The following is a 21,993-nucleotide window of genomic DNA, read 5'->3' as shown; positions in this document are numbered from 1 at the left end:
TTATTTCTGGATCTTTAAAATATAGTTTTTTTGTTTATTTTTATTTTTTTTCTTCTTTTTCTTGGGACAAAAATGAAACGCCTTTTCAGCGTGAACGGGAAGAGAGGGAGCGTTCCGCAGCCCGAGCCTCTATCTGAGTATTTGGCTGCAGCTGCTGGTGATCTGCATGAAGCCACTGAATAAATCGGCGCTCTCTAGAAGGAAAAAAAGGGGGTTGCAGTACGCGGCTTATTCTCCCTCCGATTCGCCTCTGCCTCTGACAATGTGCCAACTCCATCCACCACACAGGATCCCGGTGATTTGCGGTGGTTTCGCTTTTTTTCTTTTCAAGGATTGATTTTATTTTTTTCCGGGGACGGATTTGGGATTTTTTTTTTTGTTTTCGTTTGGATCCAAAGTGAAGGTCAATGGAGAGATTTGCGCAACTCCGGTGCGTCACGGTTCCATTTTAACGCCAAATAACGATGGTGCGCCTGTTTTCTGCGCGCCCGTGTGCTTGTGTTTGTGTGAGTGTGTGTGCCTGAGTGCGCCTCTACCTCTTTTTTCCCCCCTCCTCTCTACTGTGAGAACTCACTCCCTGATTTTTTTTTTCGTTCCATCCAAGGCTCGCGCTTTAAAGTTAAATGCTGGATCTATATTTCAGCGACCATTTCTGGCTGTAAAAATGCTGAGCGGCGTCCTCTTTCTGAGCGTCCTCACGGTCACCAGCCTGTCACCATCCGAAACGGAGAGCCGCAAAACTTCAGCCTCCAAAGATATCTGCAAGACCCGCTGCGCCTGCGAGGAGCGGGAGAACATACTGAACATCAACTGTGAGAATAAAGGATTTACCACCGTCAGCCAGTTCCAGGCGCCCCCAAATAAAATCTCCCAGCTTTTTCTAAATGGAAACTTCCTGTCACGGCTCGGCGCCAATGAGTTTGTCAATTATGGCAATGTCACCTCGTTGCATCTGGGGAATAACGGCTTGCAGGAGATTCGAACCGGCGCTTTTAACGGGCTTCGCTTCCTGAAGCGGCTCCACTTGAACAACAACAACCTGGAGGTGATTAAAGAGGACACCTTTGCAGGGCTGGAGAGTTTGGAGTATTTACAGGCAGACTATAATTACATCAGCGCCATAGAGCCCGGCGCTTTCAGTAAGCTGAATAAACTCAAAGTGCTGATCCTGAATGATAACCTGCTGTTGTCTTTGCCTCCTAATATTTTCCGCTTCGTGCTCCTCACCCACTTGGATTTACGTGGCAACCGGCTCAAGATGCTGCCGTTTGCCGGGGTTCTGGAGCACATAGGCGGCATCATGGAGATCCAGCTGGAGGAGAACCCGTGGAATTGCACCTGTGATCTGATTCCTCTCAAATCCTGGTTAGACACCATCTCTGTCTTCGTCGGGGACATAGTGTGTGAGACGCCGTTCAGGCTGCACGGTAAGGACATCACTCAGCTCATAAAGCAGGACCTGTGCCCGCGCAGGAATGCTGGTGAGCGTGTTCACCCCCCCTCTGACTCTCACTTTCAAGGAGCCCTGCCCCCGACATACCACCCCGGCATGATCACCCCCACCCGTGCCCCGAAAGCTTCCCGCCCGCCCAAAATGCGCTACAGGCCCACCCCTCGCATCTCGAAGGACAAACATGTCTTTGGGCCCATAATGGTTTACCAGACGCGCTCCCCTGTCCCCATGCTGTGTCCCAGCGTGTGCGTGTGCACATCACAAAACCCTGACAGCGGATTGAACATCAATTGCCAAGAGCGGAAGTTGCATAACATCAGCGAGCTGAACCCTAAGCCCTCCTACCCAAAGAAACTCCACCTGACCGGTAACTACTTGCAAGTCATTTACAGAACTGATCTGACTGAGTACAGCTCTCTGGAGCTGCTCCATTTAGGAAATAACAGAATAGCAGTGATTCAGGAGGGTGCGTTTGAGAATCTAACAAACCTCAGACGGCTCTATCTTAACGGGAATTACATTGAATCCCTTTCTCAATCACTTTTCGCTGGTCTGCAGTCGCTCCAGTATCTGTATTTGGAATATAACATCATCAAAGACATTTTACCACAAACATTTAACTCTTTGCACAACCTGCAGCTGCTGTTTCTGAACAACAACCTGCTAAGATCGCTTCCTGACAATGTTTTCGGGGGGACCATGCTAACAAGACTCAACCTAAGGAATAACCACTTCTCCTACCTTCCAGTTAAAGGTGTTCTGGACCAGCTGTCAGCATTTATCCAGATAGACCTGCAGGAGAACCCCTGGGACTGCACCTGTGACATTGTGGCACTGAAAAACTGGATGGAGCTGTCCAGCACCAGTGTGGTGGTTAACGAGATCACTTGTGATTCGCCCTCTAAACACGCAGGTCGCCTGCTGCGCTCGCTTCGTAATGAGGCCATCTGCCCCGAGCCCAGCGAGGTGCCCCCGCCACAACATGCCCCCCCTACAAAATCCCCTACATTAATAAGCCCTGGCACTGAAGCCACCACCCCCCTCTTCTTCCTCCCCTTCTTCCTCTTCCTCTTCTTCTTCTTCTTTTAGCTCTGTCAACCCCACTGAATCCAGACTCCACACCCCTGAGCTACACCCTGAGGTCCCGCTCTCAGTCCTAATTCTTGGGCTTCTTGTAGTTTTCATCCTGTCTGTTTGCTTTGGTGCAGGCCTCTTTGTGTTTGTTCTGAAACGGCGCAAAGGGGTGGAACATGTGCCCACAGGTGCCAACAACCTAGATCTCAACTCTTTCCAGGTGCAATATGGATCCTACACCCCTGAACCAACCCAAGACAAAACCTCTGAAAGCCACGTGTATAACTACATCCCCCCACCTGTGGGCTCCATGTGCCAAAACCCTATTTACATGCAGAAGGATGGTGAGCAGGTGGCTTATTACCGCAACCTGAAAGAGCTCAGCTTTGGGACCCTGGACGTAAAGAAGGACGATGTCCTCACCCGTAGCCCAGGGGCCTACACCATCAGCACAGTGGATTTTATGGATAAATCACCAACGTCATGTGGTTTGACCACACCAGAGCCTCCTGAGATGCTGTATCAAAACTTAGGGGAGAGACCCAACAAAGATCTCCCCACATCTGCAGGCGCCCCTCCATTCAATTACAACTTTTGCACTTTACCCAAGAGACCTTGCATCGTGCCCCCCTACGAGGCTGCCACAGCCCGGCGGCATGTCACCAACCAGGACAGGTTGAATAAAACTGTGCTGTACGGGACCCCCAGGAAATACTACGGGGCCGAACACCCTTCCAGAAACAATGAGTACCCACTTCTGCTCCCTGGGAAGCTTAAAACAGAGCCAGACTACCTGGAGGTTCTGGAGAAACAGACTGCGATGAGCCAACTGTAAGATAGCGACAATGCCCCCCCCCCCCCCCCCCCCCCCCCCCCACCTCCAGGTTCTGTGCAGCATTCATAATAATCACGCAATTACTGTAATAATAGCCCTCTCTATATATCTATCTTATCTATCTGTGTTCAATCCTACATGATTGACTGGAAGTGAACTGAAGCCTTTGATGATCTCTTTTCTCTCTTCCTTTTCTTCTCTCTCTCTTTTTTTTCAAGATGTATAAAAGGAGTATAAGAAGTATATTATTATGCAGTTCTATTTTTTCTCCTGGACGGTATAAATTATTTGTTCTTTTTTTTTTGAAAAATGAAATTCTAAGAGACTTTGATGACGGCAGGTATATAATGGGCAGGACTGTGTACAAATACGGCTTTGTGCTTTTCATAAAACTGTATTTTATTTTCCCTGTGAAAACCAGAAAAAAAAAGTATGGAATAATTATTCTTTGTAGAAGAGAAAATGCTACAGATTGACATTCCTGTACATAATTAGCACACACAGATAAACGGTGAGTGTTAAACCATAGAAGAAAAACCTTTTCAAAATCCAACAAGCGGCGAAATCTTACTTATACTTACTCCAGAAAGTGCCTTTGCACTCAACTATTTTATCAACAATACTCTCTGCAAAATGTGTTCCTTTTCCTGAGAGTGCTGTATTTTAAAGAATCAAATCTTTATGTAAAATAGAAAGACTTATTTGTCCGTTTAAAAAAAAAAAACAAAAAAGAAAAAAGAAAAAAAAAGAAGTGAAATTCAGCCTGAGTGTGAAATGATGTATGAGTTCTTGACAGGGAGAATCATGTTACTTTGCTTTCAACATGAAGTGTCTTTGGAGATGTACAACTTATAGAGAACATTGTATGCTATAGGGGAGCAATACAGCGCGGCAAAATTGCGCCATTAAATTTTCACTGAAGCACTTTGTCAAGATCCCGAGCTTGAGGTAAATTTTGTTTAGACTGTGCATGATTATTTTTGGATGCTGCGGCGTGGTGTGCTGTGGACAGCTCTAATCTGTGTGTGTGTGTGTGTGTGTGAGTGTGTGTGTGTGTGTGGTGGGAGCTAGAGAAAATGAAAATAGAGCTTACCCACAGCTGCTGCTTCTCTCTCTCTCCAGTGAAATGTGATGGCTCGTCTAATGATTGATGAGGTGGATTTTTTTTTTTTTTTTTTTTTTTTAGTGATAGCTTCGTTCTTTCTTCAACCTGACACATCATTTCAAGGTTCTCTCCAAACTCCTGCTCCTCCCTCAGAAAATCAAATCTGCCCGCCCATCCATCCTGGTGATGCACATGACAACACTAAAGTCAGATGTTGGGGGAGTTCAGTTTGCAGGGTACAAATATGTGTCAAAATATCACTGAGGGCTTTAAAGTGAAGGCGTTGTGTAAAAGAAAAATGCAGATTGAGAAATGTGGCCTTTTTAAACAGCTGCTGCTCCCCGGGCTTTGCAGTTTTACAGGAGAGAAGAATTGTCATTAGAGTGCAGCAATTAGCAGTAGTGGATAGCCCCTTGTGGATAAGCAGTAAAAGAAAATGTGCCTGTGCTCAAAATGGAAGGTAGTCTGCAGTATGGAGAGAACTGACTCTGCTAGGAACCACCTCTAAAGACATACAGCATTCCTCTGCATCCTGCCTGCCGTTCAAAAGTGGCATCAGTCATATAGATTGAGAAATGTTGCTTTTGCTGTGGATAAGCACTGTAAGCAAATGAAGTGTGCAGCATCAAGAGTGATGCTGCTAAAGACCCTTTCTCATGAAATGCAGTGGTTCTCAAGCTGTCATTCAAAAATGCCGCCAGTTTGAGCACATGGCTGCGTATCATTATCCCCTGTGCATTTACAGGCTAACACCCGCCCCCGCCCCCGCCCCCAGCCGTGTGACATAGATGAACTGTGCTACCCGCTGTAATGCTAATTCTGTTTTCTGTCCTTCAACTGGAGTTGACATTGGCTCTTTGTATACTCTGTGAATGGCCTTCCAGAGGCCAAATTCTTCTCTCCCCCCCCCCCCCCCCCCCCCCCCCCTTCTCTCCCCTTTTGTATATCCCCAGCCCCTCCGCCCTCCTCCTCCACCTTCCTCTGTCTCTCTGTCTTTTGTCCTCCTGTTTTTTTTTTCCTGCTGAATCTCTGCTGCCTATTGCGTAGCTGTCCGAGGTGCTGAAATGTTGCTGGCAACAACAGGGCCTCGTTCCAATCGGCTGGGACCTGCAAAGAGACCTGCACAAAGGAGATGAGCGAGTTTTCTCTTCTTTGAGATTCAGGTAGCAAACTGTCATTCTTTCTGGTGGTTGATGGATTTAGTGAGAAGTTGAACTTTTTTTTAATTTTTTTATTTTTGCTGGAACTCTTTTGTCAAAAATCTCGAGGACACTGGGACAGTATTATTGCATATTGCATGCAAGCTGGTTGTATTTGCTGGTTTCAGACTTTGTTTTTGCTCTTTACATGGTTTGGTTACATGGGATGAATATACAGTATCACCTGGGAGAAATCTTATCAAGGTCCATTTACAAGCTGTTTACAGATGAAATTTAAAGTGCTGGAAAAAGCTGGAGTGTGGTTCTCCAGTCAAGCTACACTGTATTTGTGGATATGTGGATTTGCCAGTGAAGCAGTTTAAGTCAGGCCACATGGAGGGAAGGTTGGCTTTTATCTTGCTGTTGATGAGGCAGGAAGTGCCTTTACATTTATGTGAGATAAATTAATATTTAGTGATAAACATTTAGTTTAATCATAACTCTGGTTTATTACAGCTTGAATCTTAATTGTGTAGCTTTTTGTAGTTGTACAACAAAAGAAATGAGCAGCTGAACAATCAGACAGGTTATAAAGGAGCCAATAGTTTAGTCAGATTATCTTTATATGGACGTAAAACTGAAGCTTAGTCCATTTAAAATGTCTGCAATGACAGCTGTCACTGTGTCCCAATTCCTTACTGCATACAGTACCAAAATCAACATACATATGAGCCATTATATAACAGAAGGTGGTGAGGTATGTTCACCAATGCCTGTCAATCAAACAGTAACTTTTGAATTTTTCCCACCTGTGAGCAGTTTGCTGCTAAACCTGTGGGAACACAACAAAACACTTAGTGAATGCTTGTACAGACTTGGAGCACAGTTTGGTAAACCAATATGTCTCCTGTTCTAATGAACAGGAGCTGCTCTTTCTCTTCAAGTCATTGATAATGTGGGGTTTTCTCCCATCGTCACATCTGCTGTCCCCAGGTCTGCAGAGCTACATCCACATCCATCAGTCTGTTAAGAACTGGGCCTCTTAAATCAGGGAATCCACCACCTCTTCACGATTCTCCCGTGATATATTGTTTCAATAAACTAGTATTACCAGGTAGGAACCTCAGTTTCACTCAGTAAGCAGTAAGTTTTGGATAATGTGGTCTGCAACAAAATTGTGTTCCAGAGCGAATGAGCTGCAGCTCTGAGCTGGAGAGAAAAAAAAAAAAAACAACATTCTCCTTTAATGTTGTTTTGCTGTTACTGCTGCATGAAACACCTCATTTTCTCCAAATCCTGGTATTTTTCTCAACCTGTTCCCCCCTCTTCTTTTTTTTTTTTTTCCTGTTTCCCTTCATGCATTCACTTGTGGCCCCTTAGTGCTGTAACTTTTTTTAGACGCCGTATCGAGTTGCTTTCATCGGTGGTTTCTGGTGCAAAGGCACACGGCGAGCAGGGGAGATGCTGCGGTAAGCAAAGCTGTGAATGCTGTCATGTGGGCTTCCTTTTTAACAAGCCTCACCATTTCAGCTGCTGTGTGAATGGGAGGGGAGAAGAAAGGGAGTGTGAGAGAGGGGGGAAAGAGAGGGAAAGGAGGGAGAGAGGTCAGGAGAGATGAACGGAAGGAGGGAGAGAGCGAGCTGTTCATTCCTCTCCTTCTTCTGAAAATGGAGTGATTTTCCTTCCTTGGGCACAATAGGTCCTCTGTGTCTTTTTAGTGGCAGTGAAGGAAAGCGAGGGAGTGCTCCACACACACACACACACACACACATACACTCACACACACACACACAGGGGATATAAGGGAGGGTTGGAACATGTGCAGCCTTGCACACCAATGAGGAAGCTTTCTACCCAGAACACTCTCTTCTCTTATCTTGCAGCCCTGGGACACTTGTGTGTGTGTGTGTGTGAATGGGTGAGCGTGAATGAGTGAGTGACTGAGTGCATTCACATATTCCTATACTGTATGTGTGAACGTCAGTATCATTGAAGCATGCATTTTTTTTTCCTTAGATAAGTATGAAATGTATAAATAGGCATTTTGTGGATAATGCTCTCCCCTCTCTGACTACCTATCTGCACCCCTCCCTCACTGTGCCCCCCCCCCCCCCCCCTTTGTCCCTCTCTCTGAGTGATATGATAGAGGACTATGAATTGGTATTCCTATAGTGTGGCTCAATATGTCGATAAGCGATTCAGAGATGACTTTGAAGCATAAGGGCTGTGGCTTTCGGTTGATTTATAATAGGCCTTTCCGGGGCCTTTTCTGTGTGTGTGAGTGTGTGTATATGTGTGTTGGCTTTTGTGACTTTTTCTGACTTTTGTGCGTTCTGCTGTGTGTGACACCGGCTTTTCACACGTGTGATTTTAATCATTTTGCCCGCAGATTGCCGCAATCCATTTTCCTCCCCTCGCTGCTGTGTATGTGTGCGCTCCGTGATGTGTGTATCCTTATTTCATCAGTCAATTTAGTCGTTCCCCTTAACTCATTTTCAATTATGTTCACGTCGTCCCGGCCTGTCATTTCTTATTCAGAGGTTTGTGTTTCACTCAGGCTGCTGTGCACAGGTCCTCTCTCTGAGAGCAACTGTTTCATTTAGCTCTGCGACGTCCTCGCAAACTTCTGGATATCACCAAAGTGTCATTTAGCAGAGGGGGCTGGAGGACAGAGCTGATCCAGTTCTGCTCAAAAATGTCTCAGTTGTGTCTGTGAGTGTGAGACAGACTCACAGATAACAGGAAGGTTTCATGTGTCATATTTCTGCTGGTTCATGCAGAGTTTGTGGAATCTGACGTTCTCTGCGGTCTGTTTGAATCCTGCTTTTCGGCACATTTTGTGAGGTTGGATTTGAGTCTGTTTATGTTCAAATTATATGAAATGTTTGTGCTTGTCTTCAGATCAACCTGTAAGAAGGGCTGGATTAAATTCCTTGGTTGACCTGGGGCATAAATCAGCTGTGGACCCCTTGTTTGGCCTCCTCAGACAACAAAACTGGTCCTGCATTGTTACCTAATCCTGAGTCTCGGTGGGTTCTTATCCAGTGGTTAATTATTTAAGATTATTTTGTGCTCTCACGGTTAATATTCTTTTAAAAGTTCTTCCACCTGATCTCAACTCAACAGTTTCCAGCAAGCTGTTTTGTTTTTGTTTGGGGTTCAGGCCATTTGTTGCATAAAGCTACAGGCTAGAGTCGGGGTCGTGTTTGGTTATTTTCAAATTAAAATAATTTATTCAGAAATATCAGGCTTTCTCTATCTGTGTGTTCCAGATGTTGGCATCCATGCATGTCATGTTGGAGGATGCACAATGCCCAGTGGGGGAAAGCGGAATAGACTGCCAAAGTTTTTCATTAGCTTGGTGAAATAATGGTCAGCAGTGAATGAAATTAAACATAATGTAGCCTCGGGTCTCGGGGTCAGGGTTGGGTTTCTGATTTGGCACCAGAAGTCACGGTGAGTCAGGTCGGAGCTCAAAGTGATTGTGAATTATGTGCTTACAAATGATTAGTCCTTTGGATCTTGGGATTTATATTGAAATTGTTAAATAGAGTCTACTTTGTGCAGTGAACTTGGAGGTGACAGAGAACATATACATAAAGCACAGAAGGGAAGAGATGGCCATGGTCAACAGGGGGTGCCCTGCAAGCGTCTAACGTATTGATCCTGCCATGCCTGATGGGTTTCGCTGTTTCCGTGTCGCTGACTGTGTTAACATGTAACCTGTGATCTGTGAATTGCTGTGATTGATTTCAAATGAGGCGACCTTCTATTAGCACCAGAGTAAGACAAGATGAACCTGAGCAGCCTTAAATGGGTTCCTCAGAGGGAGGGAGGGAGGGAAGGAAGGAGAAGCTCTGGTGTGTGAATGAAATGCACGCGTCACACTACGATCAGCCGTTTGTACCCAGCTGTCAGACAGAAACTCAGCGAGCGAGGTGGCACGTCTGTGGAAGATTTATTATTTGAGTGAGAGAAAGATCCTCAACACGCACTCGATGATGTGCGATGTTAGCAAATCGCAAGTCAGCCAAGCAGAGTGAGACGTGGCTGCTCTGGACGCGAGGCATTCAGAAGTGAGGCGGTTACATGTAATTATAATCTAATTAACTCCTTTGCATTTAATTAGTGAGCCTGCTTAAATATTAAGGTTATCATGCTTGATTATTGATTTAGAGTTTTTCATGGACAGCCATGTTAGCTGCTAACGGTTACTGATGATCTTTAGCAGGTTTTAAAAATGATATAATGATCAAAGCTGAACTAAATCATTGCTTTTCATATTAACAGTGGATCAGTGATTATGTGAATGCTGAAAATGTCACTTCTAGTAACAAACCCACACAGAATTATCACTCAACTCTGCAGCGTCCCTCAGCTGTAAAAAGCTTTTTTAGCCTCTTTAAGTTCCTTGGTTTTTGGGGTCTGAAATCATGAATCATCATTCATGAAGCCGTCTGCCCGGCATCAAACAGCAGACAGACACAGTTAGTGATTAGCTGATGAAGACAGAAGAGCACGTGTCCAGACATCTAACTCCAAATGAATGTTAATTCTGCCATGTGTCTGCCGCATGTGTGGATAGGCAGCTATTTGACAGAACACCTGCTTAAAGTGATAATTTGTTAATGTTGTGTTACAGTGTGTTCCTCCCTCTTAAAACCCAGTCGAGTCAGTCATTAATCATTCATGTGCTTTTGTTTTGTTTTAGTTTATTTTGGAGGGCTGCAGGTTTGAGTAATAGCTATAAAAATGCTCCTGCGTGTGCTAAGTCATAGTTTTAATCCCTTTTGCCAGTCAATAACTTTGATCATCGATTCATTATTTAAGCCAAATATTTGCAGGTTCCAGCTTCTCAGATGTGAGTATTTGCTGCTTTTCTCGGTTTAATATCAGTGTGAACTGAATTTCTGTGGGGTTTGACACATATGCAATAGGAAGATGTCACTTTAAAGCTACCCCCCGTGGAGTTTACTTGTAAACAAACAAATTTATGCTCATACTCAGTGTTTCCTTACAAAGTGCACTGCAATGTGTCGTTGAGGCCACACAAACACACTCACTGCATTTTTCTTCCTCGTAAAATATTTGCAAAACTCACCCACGTTTTCCTGGCTAGCCGCCTTCTTCTTCTTCTGTCTTTTGTCAGCACGTTGCTACATTTCTTGGTGTGTGTATGCGTATGTGTGTGTTACTGACCATCAGTCATTGCGGTAGCCTACAACTAGTAGACACAAACAGAAACAAATTGGCTTTCTCACATTTTATGCAGTAAATAATCAAAGACTAACTAAATAAATAATTAAAAACACTGACATTATTTAAAAGGCCCATAAATGGTAGCTGCAGACCTATTTTTGACAGTACAGTATCTTTACACTGCATTGGTGGTAAGCTTGATTGTAGTGAGCTGTATAGTTGGCATTGATCCCAACTGCAGCGTGAAGTAAGACAATCACTCACCTACAGGATGTCAGAACTGTGTTACACAGTTGTATTTGGCAGTGCGATCTATCGGCCGTCTTTGTTCCTGGTATCTTCAGGCAGGGATGTCGTGTATATGACACAGACTCCAGCGGCAGATTTCCAGAGCGATAAGGAAAAGGTTTAGCTCGTCTGTGAAAAGGGTTGAATGTCAGAGGTGTTTGAAGCAGTCGGGCAGATTCTGTTACGCTGCTCTCAGGTCTCTGTTTACCTGAGGTGTGTTAACTGATTGCATTCTGACAGGATCCTGCGGGTGGACAAAGCTGCATTTCTAATTTCACTTTTAATGTTATGTATCTGACGGCCAAAGGTCTCAGGGCCAGATCATCTATCACACGATATAAGTTGTTAAAAACAGACGTGTACGATAAAATCTGCCAGTGATTAAATAACGCTGCTACCTTTTTTGGAGATTAAAAGCTTTCTGCAGGAGACAGACTCATTTGGTTTCAGGTCATTCTAGCTCTTACATGCTGCTGTACTCTGATCAAGGTTCTTGTACTTTCCCCTATCAGTGTACAGTATTGGATATCCGAGATGTGGAATCTAGTTGTATCTGCTTCGGGGCTGGATTCAGTCCAGCAGAGTGATAACACTTTGATCCAAAGTGCTTTGGTACCGAGTGTAAGAGGTTGTCTAGCAAATTGTATCTAACTACATCTGCAGTGTTAAGTTTAAATTGTCTGGACTCTCATAGGGATAGGGTTGTCAAACGTGGATGCTCCATTGCATGAAATGCAGGACTATGTCTTATCACCAGAAAAATAACAAAATGCTTCGACCTTTAAATAACATTGTGGAAAAATGGTTGAAAAAAATACAAATAGTCATGTAAGGCGGGGACAGTAAAACTAATCTGGTTAAGATTTGATAAATCACACAAATCAAAGCATTGTTTCACCCATTTGATCCAAATGTTATTTCAGTGTCAACAGCATAGTTTGCAAACTGGTTATTTCTGATGGAAATATATTTGATATTTGCAGTGAAAATGCCAAAACTAGTGGTATAGCCTTTCAAATTCAAACCTTAAAATCTGAAAATCTGCTTGATTCTGGCAAAATAGAAACAGGGGCCAAAGTCAAACTGGGCAAGAAACAAAAGCTGTTGTTAGTTTGGTGTAACCAAAAGTGAGAGCATCCAGAGTGTTGTTTATCAACCCTCATTGTGCAGGAAATGTTTTTTTAAAAAAAAGAAAAAAGCTCAAAAATGCTCAGTTCAGTTGGTGAAAGCTGAACCAGGTGACAGACATTTCCAGCTGAGAGTTCAGGTTATAATTCTACTGTTCACCAGTGTCTGTGTTTTAAATAAGTTTATCTGAGCAGGGATTAAAGTCTAGATGTTCTGATCGCTTTTGTTTCCTGCCCCGACACATTTCCTTTTAGTAACATAACCACGTTCCCAATAAACTGAGAAACGAACTAGATTTTTTTTTTTTTTTTTTTTTTTTTAATTTTGCTGTTATAGCTTTTTGCTGAGCTTTCAACCTATCTCATGGACTTGGATCAAATTTGTTCAGTGATCAATGAGATGTGGTTGAAAGCAGCAGAGAAAGCTAGTTAGCAGACTTTAAGGTCCAGAATACTAAAGATAAGATAACCAAACCTGTTTAAAATACAGTACCTAACATTAGTATCTGATTGGAGGTGCTAAACTGTTGGGATTAGAGTTTTCTCTATCTCAAGGTCGAAGGAGCTTGACCAGCAGACGCTTCCTGTGATAGAAGGATGTAGAGAGAAGGGAATCAATTACAGAGAGAGAGAGAGAGAGAGAGAGAGATGGTGGGAGAGAGGAAAGACTGGTTCAGACGTAGAGAGGGAAGGAAAACAGAGATACAGCAGGACGGAGGAGGAAGAGAAAAGACAGAGAAGACAATCAATAGACTTTGTTCAATAGGCCGATTGGACAGGGTTTAGATGGAAGGAAGGACATGTAGCACATGCCCACACACAGTTTGTGTGAGCATGCATGGACTTTAGCGTGTAACACTCACACACACAAATCCTTGTTTTCCTGTATCCATGGGGACACATCATTGCAAAAATGTATTTCCTAACCTCTTATTCTAACCTCAACCTTCACCCTAAGCCTAACCTAAACCTGGTTCTAATCTGAATCCTAAAACCAAGTCTTGACCCTCAACAAGCTTGAGTTTTAGGTCTATATCTAAAACTGGTCCTCGCAAACATAGAAGTACACATAGACACGCAGACAGACACACACTTAAGTGAAGCTCCAGGTTTCTTCAGCAGGTCACTGATGGTTAAAAGGGATTTTCCTCAATTTTATGGTTAAAGGAAGGTGATTGCATGGAACATCTATATTGTTCAGGGCAGAGAGAGAGAGAGAGACTGGTAGGAGAGAAATGGTTGACGAGCAAGGCAAAGACACAATGAAGCAGAGAGACAGAGAGAAAATGGAATAAAAATTAAGAGAACCCACCCTGAGGCCAGTTCAGTCATTCAGAATTCATTTCCTCTAATGGAGCCGCCTCACTTTAAATCACACCGAAATCAATGCAGATCCACACTAAGTCTTGTTTGGTGAGTGGCTGCTGAGCTGAAACCGTCTTTACAGACAAATCAGAAAAGACAGATTTTAGCCTAACATGGCTCATATCTGAACTTTGCATATTTCTCTTGGTTTAAACGGGTCAAACTTACTTAACCCTCTGAACACGATCGACACAGTGGGAAACCCCCATCAAACCAAAACACACAGGCACATGATTAGATTAACCCTGTAGGAGGCCTGAGGCAAAGTTCAGACATGGATCCTGACTGAGCAGAATATCTGCTGAAAAAAAAGAGGTAAAAATAAAAACAGATTTTGACAGAGGTCCATCTGTAAGACCAGGCCTCCATATTAAGAGGAATGCAGCACCTGCTTGAAGGGGCTTGCTATTTCTGCTTTGATGGTGCCTTTTCCCCATTTAATCACAGTACCATTAACCACTTGCCACTTTGTGGACCTCGGGGGCCTTTAAGGGTCCAGGGACCCTGTGGTATTTGTCCAGTTGATAACTGCAGTTTTACACACAGCTTGAATCAGTGTCACAGTCTCTAGAGATAGAAGTTTTCGCAGTGGCCGATGAGAATCAATGTATTGAAATCACTTTAAAAAGGCTCTGCCTATAACCCTCTGGTTTTAGGTAATAATCATCAAATGTTGAAGTGCAAACAGGGACTATTAGTCAACAGTATTCAGAAGTAAGAAGAAAGCCCAGAGGGGTTATTAAATCAATAAATATTTTTTACATTCAAAAACCTTTTTTTTTTTTTTTGATAATTCCAAGACACAGAACACAACATGATTCTCATACAGTATTTCTGGAACACTGATACACTCCTTTACATACTCATTTATAAGGGGGCAGGGGCTTTTAATGCATTTCTTAAGCCAGCACTAATTATAGAGTTGACAGGAAATGCATTAAGTTACTTTGAAAACAAATATTTGCTGGAAAACAAAGGGAGCCAAGAGCCAAGGTCTCAAAAGTTTAAATGTTTTTTTTTTTAGACTGAGCGATAGAGGAAGAGGTGGGAGTGAAAGAAGGAAGGAACAGAAAAAGAATGAGTAGTGCAATAAAGGAAAGAGCTATTAATGAATGCAGAGGAAGAAAAATGAGGATTGAAAGTGCAGAGAAAGGAAGGCAAATTAGTGAGTGATAATCAAACAGACGAAAGAGGAAGAAAGGAAGCAAATAAGAAAATAACTGATGAAGCGACTGAGAAAGAGGCAGATATGATGAAAGAAAGATGAACAGGGGAGAGAAGGCTGGATTTCATCATGAGATTAATGAACAGTGGCCCTTTAAATCTTTAAATCCCCCTAATTTCACTGTAACTCAATCCTGAGGCTACACAGTGAAGAAAAAAAAAACATGTCACTGTGATTTTCATACCACTACTAAACCCATTTTTCATAAAGTACAGCCTTAATAGAATTATTACTGTGACTGACATGTGTTTTTTGCTAATACAAGATTAATTACAAGCTGGTGATGAAAAGTAGAAGAAAGGAGGATGGAAAGATGGAAGAAAGGGAGGCAGGGAACCTAATAGAAAGGAAGAAAAGTAGAGCCGGGGCTTTAATTTTCCTATAGTTCACACTTAATAGTCCCATAACGTTCTCAAATGTAGTTTGAAGGTAAGGTTTACAGTAAAAAACACATTTTAAAACTCACAGTAACCATAACATTACTATAAAACAAGAAAGGGCTGTAACATGAAAGCAGAATAAAACTCTAAACCAGTTCCCTCCACATACACCTCCAGCATACACACCCTCAACATTAAAGCCAGTTAACAGTTTAATGTTGTGGCTGAATGCTGTGCATATGGTGTGTATCTATAAATGTGTATATAGACAGTATTAGTCTATAGTTATTGGCACCCATGGAATTCAAGTAATTCAGAAAACCTTCAGAAATAAATGCAAATGAATCCCGGTTACTGTACAAAAGAAAAGAATAAAAATACAAATAAAAACTTGCATAACAGTGAAATAATACAAACACAGAATGTAAGATGTTCTAACAGAATGCTGCTTCTCTGCACGGCTCCTGCTCAACACCTGAACTTTTTCCCACTCAGGACAACACACAGGTCCCCTGGGAAGCAGCAAACTGATCGATTCATGCATTTGTTTAGTTGCTTTTGTCTAAATTGGACCTTTTTTCTTGCTTAACATTGATTCTTTCTCTTTTCCTTGTGTTTCTAATCTTTGCACTTTTCCTTTCTGCATTGTTTTCTTCTTTACTAATTCATTGCATTTTCTAAAATCCAGTTCCATGCGTGCATTTGCCCCACAGCTTTAATTCTTTCCTACCTTCCTTTCCTCCTCCTAATTAATTCTTTGGAGTAATTAATAAACCATGCAAATGCATTAATAAACTATGAGTATGAATTGCTAAATTAGGAACACGGTTTAGGCAAAATTTTGAAGCAAGACATCTGGAATTTGCGTCTCATTCATATAAATTTGCATACATTGTGTATTTGTAGACTACTTGGGGGTAGCAAAAGAAGCTGTAAACACCTATATTGTCACATTATGACAGTATAAAGTCATTATAGCAAACAAACTAGCAAACAGTTGATCTCCTTTTAGCTCTGTTTTGGTCTCCACCAACTCCTGAAGGAAATGTCAGGTTTCCTTCCACTACGTTAACCAGCTAGTCGTTAACTTTGTCTTCCTGCTGACTGATGTCACAGAGTTGGTGTGCTCTTGGGTAGTGATGCTAATTTGTGTTGGGGGGCCGTAAAACCAAAACATACTGTTACTGGCAGTGATCTCTTTTACATTACACATAGTACACATGATAGAAAAACATTGAAACACAGCTTTAAGTAATGTAATATGGCATTTAATTGTTATAGCAGGTAAATGAAAGCACAGATAACTATTTTTTTTCCTGAACAATCTCAATATAAGGTCTATCAAGCAGCTGCTCATATTAAATTATCTTCTATACCAGATGGAGTTTGCTAAGGTATCATTGAATTATAGTGGTTGAAATTCTTTTTTTTTTTTTTCCTTCGTTCAGTCTTGATTTTGGGAACAGCAGCTGAGAGAGCAGGCTCACCAGAAGGTCCATTTAGCATCTCAGCTCTGGAGCTTTTTCTCATATTGTCACTGCACTGTGAAAACCATGCATCTCCAAAATATCAGCTTTTTAAACTTTGTTTGTAACTGTGTGACTGTGCGTTTTTCAGTTTATCCACTGGGTTTTTAATGAGTAATACTCAGCTGAGGCAGTAGGATCATCAGGTACGTCAACTTGTACGAAAAGTTTTAATTGAAAAATTTGGAGAGACATGGTTTTCTCTGAACAGTGATAATAGAAAATTGTAAATATGAATCTTCAGCTACTGGAGAAACTCGTATCTAAAGAGCATGTAAAACGATCAAAAGCCTTCCTTTGCCTTACTAAGATCTGAAATCTCCTGACGCTTCCCTTCCTCTCGAACAACTTCCTTCATAATCAGCCAACAACTCAACACCTCGTCTCACCTTCACCCTGTCCTCTGCCTCTGTGACAGTCTGAGCTGCCTGCAGGCTGTTTGATGTGTTTTATTTCCATTTGCACAATTCAGATCTGTTGAATGGAATCACAGTACATTCACACGTTGCTGTGAATGTGACCAAATTTATCCCCAGATATAGTTTACATGCAGAAATTGAATTGATTTTTAGCCCATAAGTCCTCAGACTGGATGTGTTTGCTCGCTTTGAAAACAATCCAATTGCCCTGGATGCACCTTGATACCAAAAATAAAAGGATGCTTCAGGTCAGAACTGTAATTCGGGGGAGGCCAGGGGTAACAAAAACAAGGAGGGAGAAAAGTATAGAAGGTGAGGAGCAGAAGGTGAGAGAAGAGATCTCATGAGCGTCTTAACTGAACTCTGTTTAGTGTCCATCCAAGCATCTCTCCATCTCATTTCCCCTTAATAGGGAACCATCTTTTCAGGACTTCTCATGTAGTTTCAAGTGCACAAAATGATTAAGCCGATGTTACCCACAGGCTTGGGAGGAGAGAGGGAACAGGGGGAGAAGAGGAGAGAGAAAATGAAAGAGAGGAGGAAGGAGGAAAGCGGCCTCGCTCACACATACACACCTCCACTATTTCTATTTTTCTTTGCGTGATGCTCAGCTGAACTCTATTTGGATCACTGGATCTCACCATTTAATTTCCTTCCTAATTAGCTGCCTTTCATTCGTGGGGAATGTGGTGTCTGCTGCCCAGTCTAGCTGCTGCAGTCTGTTGACATGCCAGCACTAGGAGTGTGAGAGTGTGTGTGTGTGTGTGTGTGTGGGTGTGTGTGTGCGTGTGTGCGTAGCTGTAAGGAGGGCCAAGCAGAGCTGGAGTGTGTATTTGTGTGTGTGTTTGAGAGAGACTAAATCAATAGCCAGTTATCAGATAGGGCTGGTTAAGGACCTTTCTCTCCAAGGAGGGAAGAGTTAAAGCCTCTTGGAAAAATGCTCACGGCAACGTTCATGTTTATTCACAAGCGCACACTCACACTCACACACACACACACACACTCACACACTAACATCAGCATGAACATAAGCACACAAGCAGACTGGGTACAGTTTAGTGATTCTGAAATGTAGCAAAGATCAGTGTGATATTACTGTGTGTCTGTTTAATGCATTAATGAGTGTGTTTCTGTGTGTGTGTGTGTGTGCGTGTGTATGTGTATGTGTATGTGCAGGCAACAGTGTGGCTGTTCAGCTGAATGAGCCCACCTGTATGCAGCTCTGTTCCTGTCTGTGTGTCTGCCTGTGGTTAAGAGTAAGTCTCTATGACAACACGACGCTGTGTTTGTGCAGGAGCGCGTGTGGTCTCCGTGTTTATGTGCGTGTGGGCTGCTGAAGTGTGTGACATTTAATACTTTTGACAACGAGTCGGTGCAGGTTGGACTTGTGGGAATATTTCAAGTCAATATTTCAATACAACACCCACAATCCCTCGCAGCCAAAGACAGGAAGTGTAAACAGGAGGCGTAATAAGTGAGGGATTTTGTCAGACTGAGGTGATATATGGAGGTTAACAAGGTGTGTGTGTCATTGTGTGTGTGTATGTGGGTGTCTGTGTGTGTGTGTGTGTGCAATGTTCTTGAATGATTTTCTATAAACGCCTGTATTTTCACTATCTACTTGTGTGTGTGTGTGTGTGTGTGTGCACTGCAGCCTGGTGCTGCAGTCTAGCTGGATGCTCTCCTTCACAAAGCTGAGGAATGTAACTGGGCTCTAATGTGTAGGAGTCTACAAAAAAAAAAAAAAAAGTAGTGCAGAGGCTCAAACACAGAGGAAGAAGAACAGAGGAAAGAAACCATGTTTCCACCAACCGTGGAAGGTTACAACATTTTTTTTAATGCTGTTTTGCAACTAGGGCTGTAGCTGCCTTATTTCTGCTGTGAATTTAGAGACTTTAAAGAACGTGAGGAGGCAGCTGAAGCCCAACATTACAATATTATACAATATTATACAATATTATACAATACTGTACAACATACACTCACAGGGTGGGATTTTTAAGGTTGATTTTGGTATTGAATACAGTCAATTTCCTTAATTTTTTTTAGGCAACAAAATTCAGCTGAAAGGTGTTGAACCATCTTCTGAAGCAGCATTTAGATCATTGTGTAGGCAGATGAGTTAAACATTTCTTGGCTACAGCCCTGGTTGCAACCCTGTCTACTATACAAACCAAGTTCATCCACAGATAACATCCATCCATCCATCCATTTTCTATACCGCTTAATCCGTCAGGGTTGCGGGAAGCTGGAGCCTATCCCAGCTGACTATGGGCGAGAGGCGGGGTACACCCTGGACTGGTCGCCAGCCAATCTCAGGGCTGACACACAAAGACAGACACTCACACCTACGAGCAATAGCCTAGATTAGCCAATTAACTTAACGTTTTGCGATTGTGGGAGGAAGCCGGAGAACCCAGAGCAGAGGTCTTCAACCTGTTCCTCAAAGGGCCGTGTGGCTGCAAGCACCAGCACATGCTCTTGATTGGTTGGAACAAAAACCTGCAGCCACACGGCCCTTTGAGGAACAGGTTGAAGACCTCTGACCCAGAGAGAGCCCACGCAGGCACAGAGAGAACATGCAAACTCCCCAAAGAAGAGCACAGACCGGGGTTCCATTCTGGAACCCTCTTGCTGTGAGGTGATAGCGCTAACCACTCACAGATAACATGCAACACTAATTTGTTGACCTATAACATTTAGTACCAATGCAGGAAGCAGTGTGATGTTCATATAGCACAGGGGAAAGTAAAGGTATAGAGGTCAGGGTGATAGATAAAAGTGCAAAGAAAGAAGAAATTTTGTAAGAATGTATACATCACCCAGATATTTGGCAATGACGGTGGGACATGCAAGTATGTATTTAGCTATGTTCCAGAGAAACTGTGCACTAGAGAAGTGGATTTTGTGCCAGGGAAGATTTGAACAATTGCCATTCTCTTGAACAAGGTACAAATTATTACTATTCTTAAACATTAATTTAATAAAATGATCTTAATGTCCACTTATTAACTTTTTATGTGGGCTTTAAAGCACGCCTCACAGATTTTGTTAGCAAATTAAGACCGACGCAATTGTCATTACGTGACTTGAGTATGGAATGACAAAGACAGCCTTTGGAGAGAGGATGACCTTTTAATGGAGCGAAAGCTCTGAAAAATGCTGGTCAGTGGACTTTGACTAAAAATTGTTATTGTAAAACTACTGAAGAACATTTTGCAAAGTGAATATTTTGTAGAGGAACATGATCATTTGGCAGATGTGTCCAATGTGCATATAAAACATTATCCAGGTGGCAGTATGCTTTTGTAATTGTATATAATGTAACTAGGAGAAAAGGTTGTGTGTCACGGTTTGAAGTGGTTACACTGTATTGACACACACACACACGCTCATACACTCACATACTATATGTATCTGCATTACCAGTCACACTGAGTTGTAGTAATGTTTAGTAACTCACACCACCGAGCAAATAAATAAATAAATAAATAAATAATACCGGAGCTGTCCCTTTAAATTTGAAAGTTGCTTTTCACTTCTAGCCAATGTTCTGAACCTCAGATGTTTCACTGCACTTAAGGCAAAATGTATGTTTGACTGTGAAACTCTAAAGCCCATTTTACTATAAAACAAAGCCCTCCTAGAAATCCCTGACATGCAACAGTGTTTTCAAGGTTATAACTCAAAGGAGAAAAGCAATCTGTGTCATTGTCTGCTTCTGTGAAATCAAAAAAAAAATTCCAACATTACTTTGACTGATGATAAAACAGCATAAATCTCACATGGGCTCCGTGCTTGCCCCCTCAGGCTGTTTTCCCAAATTGAACCACGGGAGGCTGTAAAAACAACTCACTAGCTAGAGATTTCTGACTTATGACTTTATATGTAATGCAGCATTCAGCAAAGGTGAGGGTTAAGGTTAGCCTCAGGGAAAGTAGTCAACGCAAGGCCCTCACAATTACAGCAAGACAAGCGTACGTGTGTGTGTGTATTTCATCCTCTGACTGCAGGCGTCATCTCATATATTGATGCACAGCTAGCAGCACTCTGGCGACTGTAACAATGAGAGCTCCTGTAATGTGATGAGATTGAAACAGACATTAAGGTCATGCTACAAGGAGAAACTATGAATGGAAAAATCCTTCATATAGCTGTGGAGGTCATTTCTGGGGCAATGGCCATAGATATAACTGGCTTCTGATTGGCTGTAGTGAGTCTGTACATTCCCTTGACTTTACTGTATGATGTGACCGAGCAGCTCCAACCCTGCTGGTTTATCACTGCGGTGTGCCTAGCTGCTGGAGCCTCTGCTGTTGACATCGTTTAATTACCCTGCACTCAAACTGGTCATTTTTCTGAATTAGTGCTGTTATATAGGCCACCGCTCCTCAAATCTAAATTAGGGGGTATTTCTATAGGGACACGTAATAGGTACAGGCAAGACGTATAATTTGGGTCAATTCACAGACATGAGATCACGGTCTATCATATAAATTACAGCAAGTTGTACAAATCAGAACCACTTAAAAAGATGTTAGGATTCTTTCTGTAAGGAAAACAAAACATACCACATACTAAGCACAATGTACAATTATCTTTAAAAATATGATCTAAAAAGTAATTAATCACTGTAATTGTGCTTACACAAGGTCTTTTTCATGGCAGACGTTCTGACTCATAAATGCTGGATGAGCACAGGTGTAATTAAGAACATTAATTATGATCCATGTGTCAGTTTTAGGGTCCAGGTATTGTGCATGTTTACTGACTGTCCCAGCACACAGCGACATATAAATGGAGCACGGCCATCGCTAACTGTGTTAGCTGGGACAAGTTAAACTGTCCGCTGTCAAAT

The 21,993-nt window shown here is 42.4% G+C and overlaps 1 protein-coding gene across 1 annotated transcript; it reads left to right on the top strand.

Annotated features, from left to right (window-relative positions):
• The first annotated feature begins 664 nt into the window (after positions 1-664).
• Positions 665-3,362, top strand: slitrk2 (SLIT and NTRK-like family, member 2). Its single transcript, XM_041048216.1, has 2 exons — positions 665-2,409; positions 2,504-3,362. The coding sequence occupies exons 1-2, from the start codon at positions 665-667 to the stop codon at positions 3,360-3,362; spliced, it is 2,604 nt and encodes an 867-aa protein (XP_040904150.1).
• The last annotated feature ends 18,631 nt before the right edge of the window (positions 3,363-21,993 follow it).

Source organism: Toxotes jaculatrix, chromosome 10, assembly GCF_017976425.1.
Source record: "Toxotes jaculatrix isolate fToxJac2 chromosome 10, fToxJac2.pri, whole genome shotgun sequence".
NCBI classification, from domain to species: domain Eukaryota; kingdom Metazoa; phylum Chordata; class Actinopteri; family Toxotidae; genus Toxotes; species Toxotes jaculatrix.
Note: the sequence above shows the minus strand (reverse complement) of the source record. Positions and strands in the feature narration are given on the sequence as shown.

Bases quoted from the DNA above. Each gene is read 5' to 3' on its own strand.
- slitrk2 (XM_041048216.1), top strand. From the start codon at position 665: ATGCTGAGCGGCGTCCTCTTTCTGAGCGTCCTCACGGTCACCAGCCTG. The intron at 2,410-2,503 runs GCCCAGCGAGGT...CCCCTCTTCTTC, and splicing joins AATGAGGCCATCTGCCCCGA to CTCCCCTTCTTCCTCTTCCT.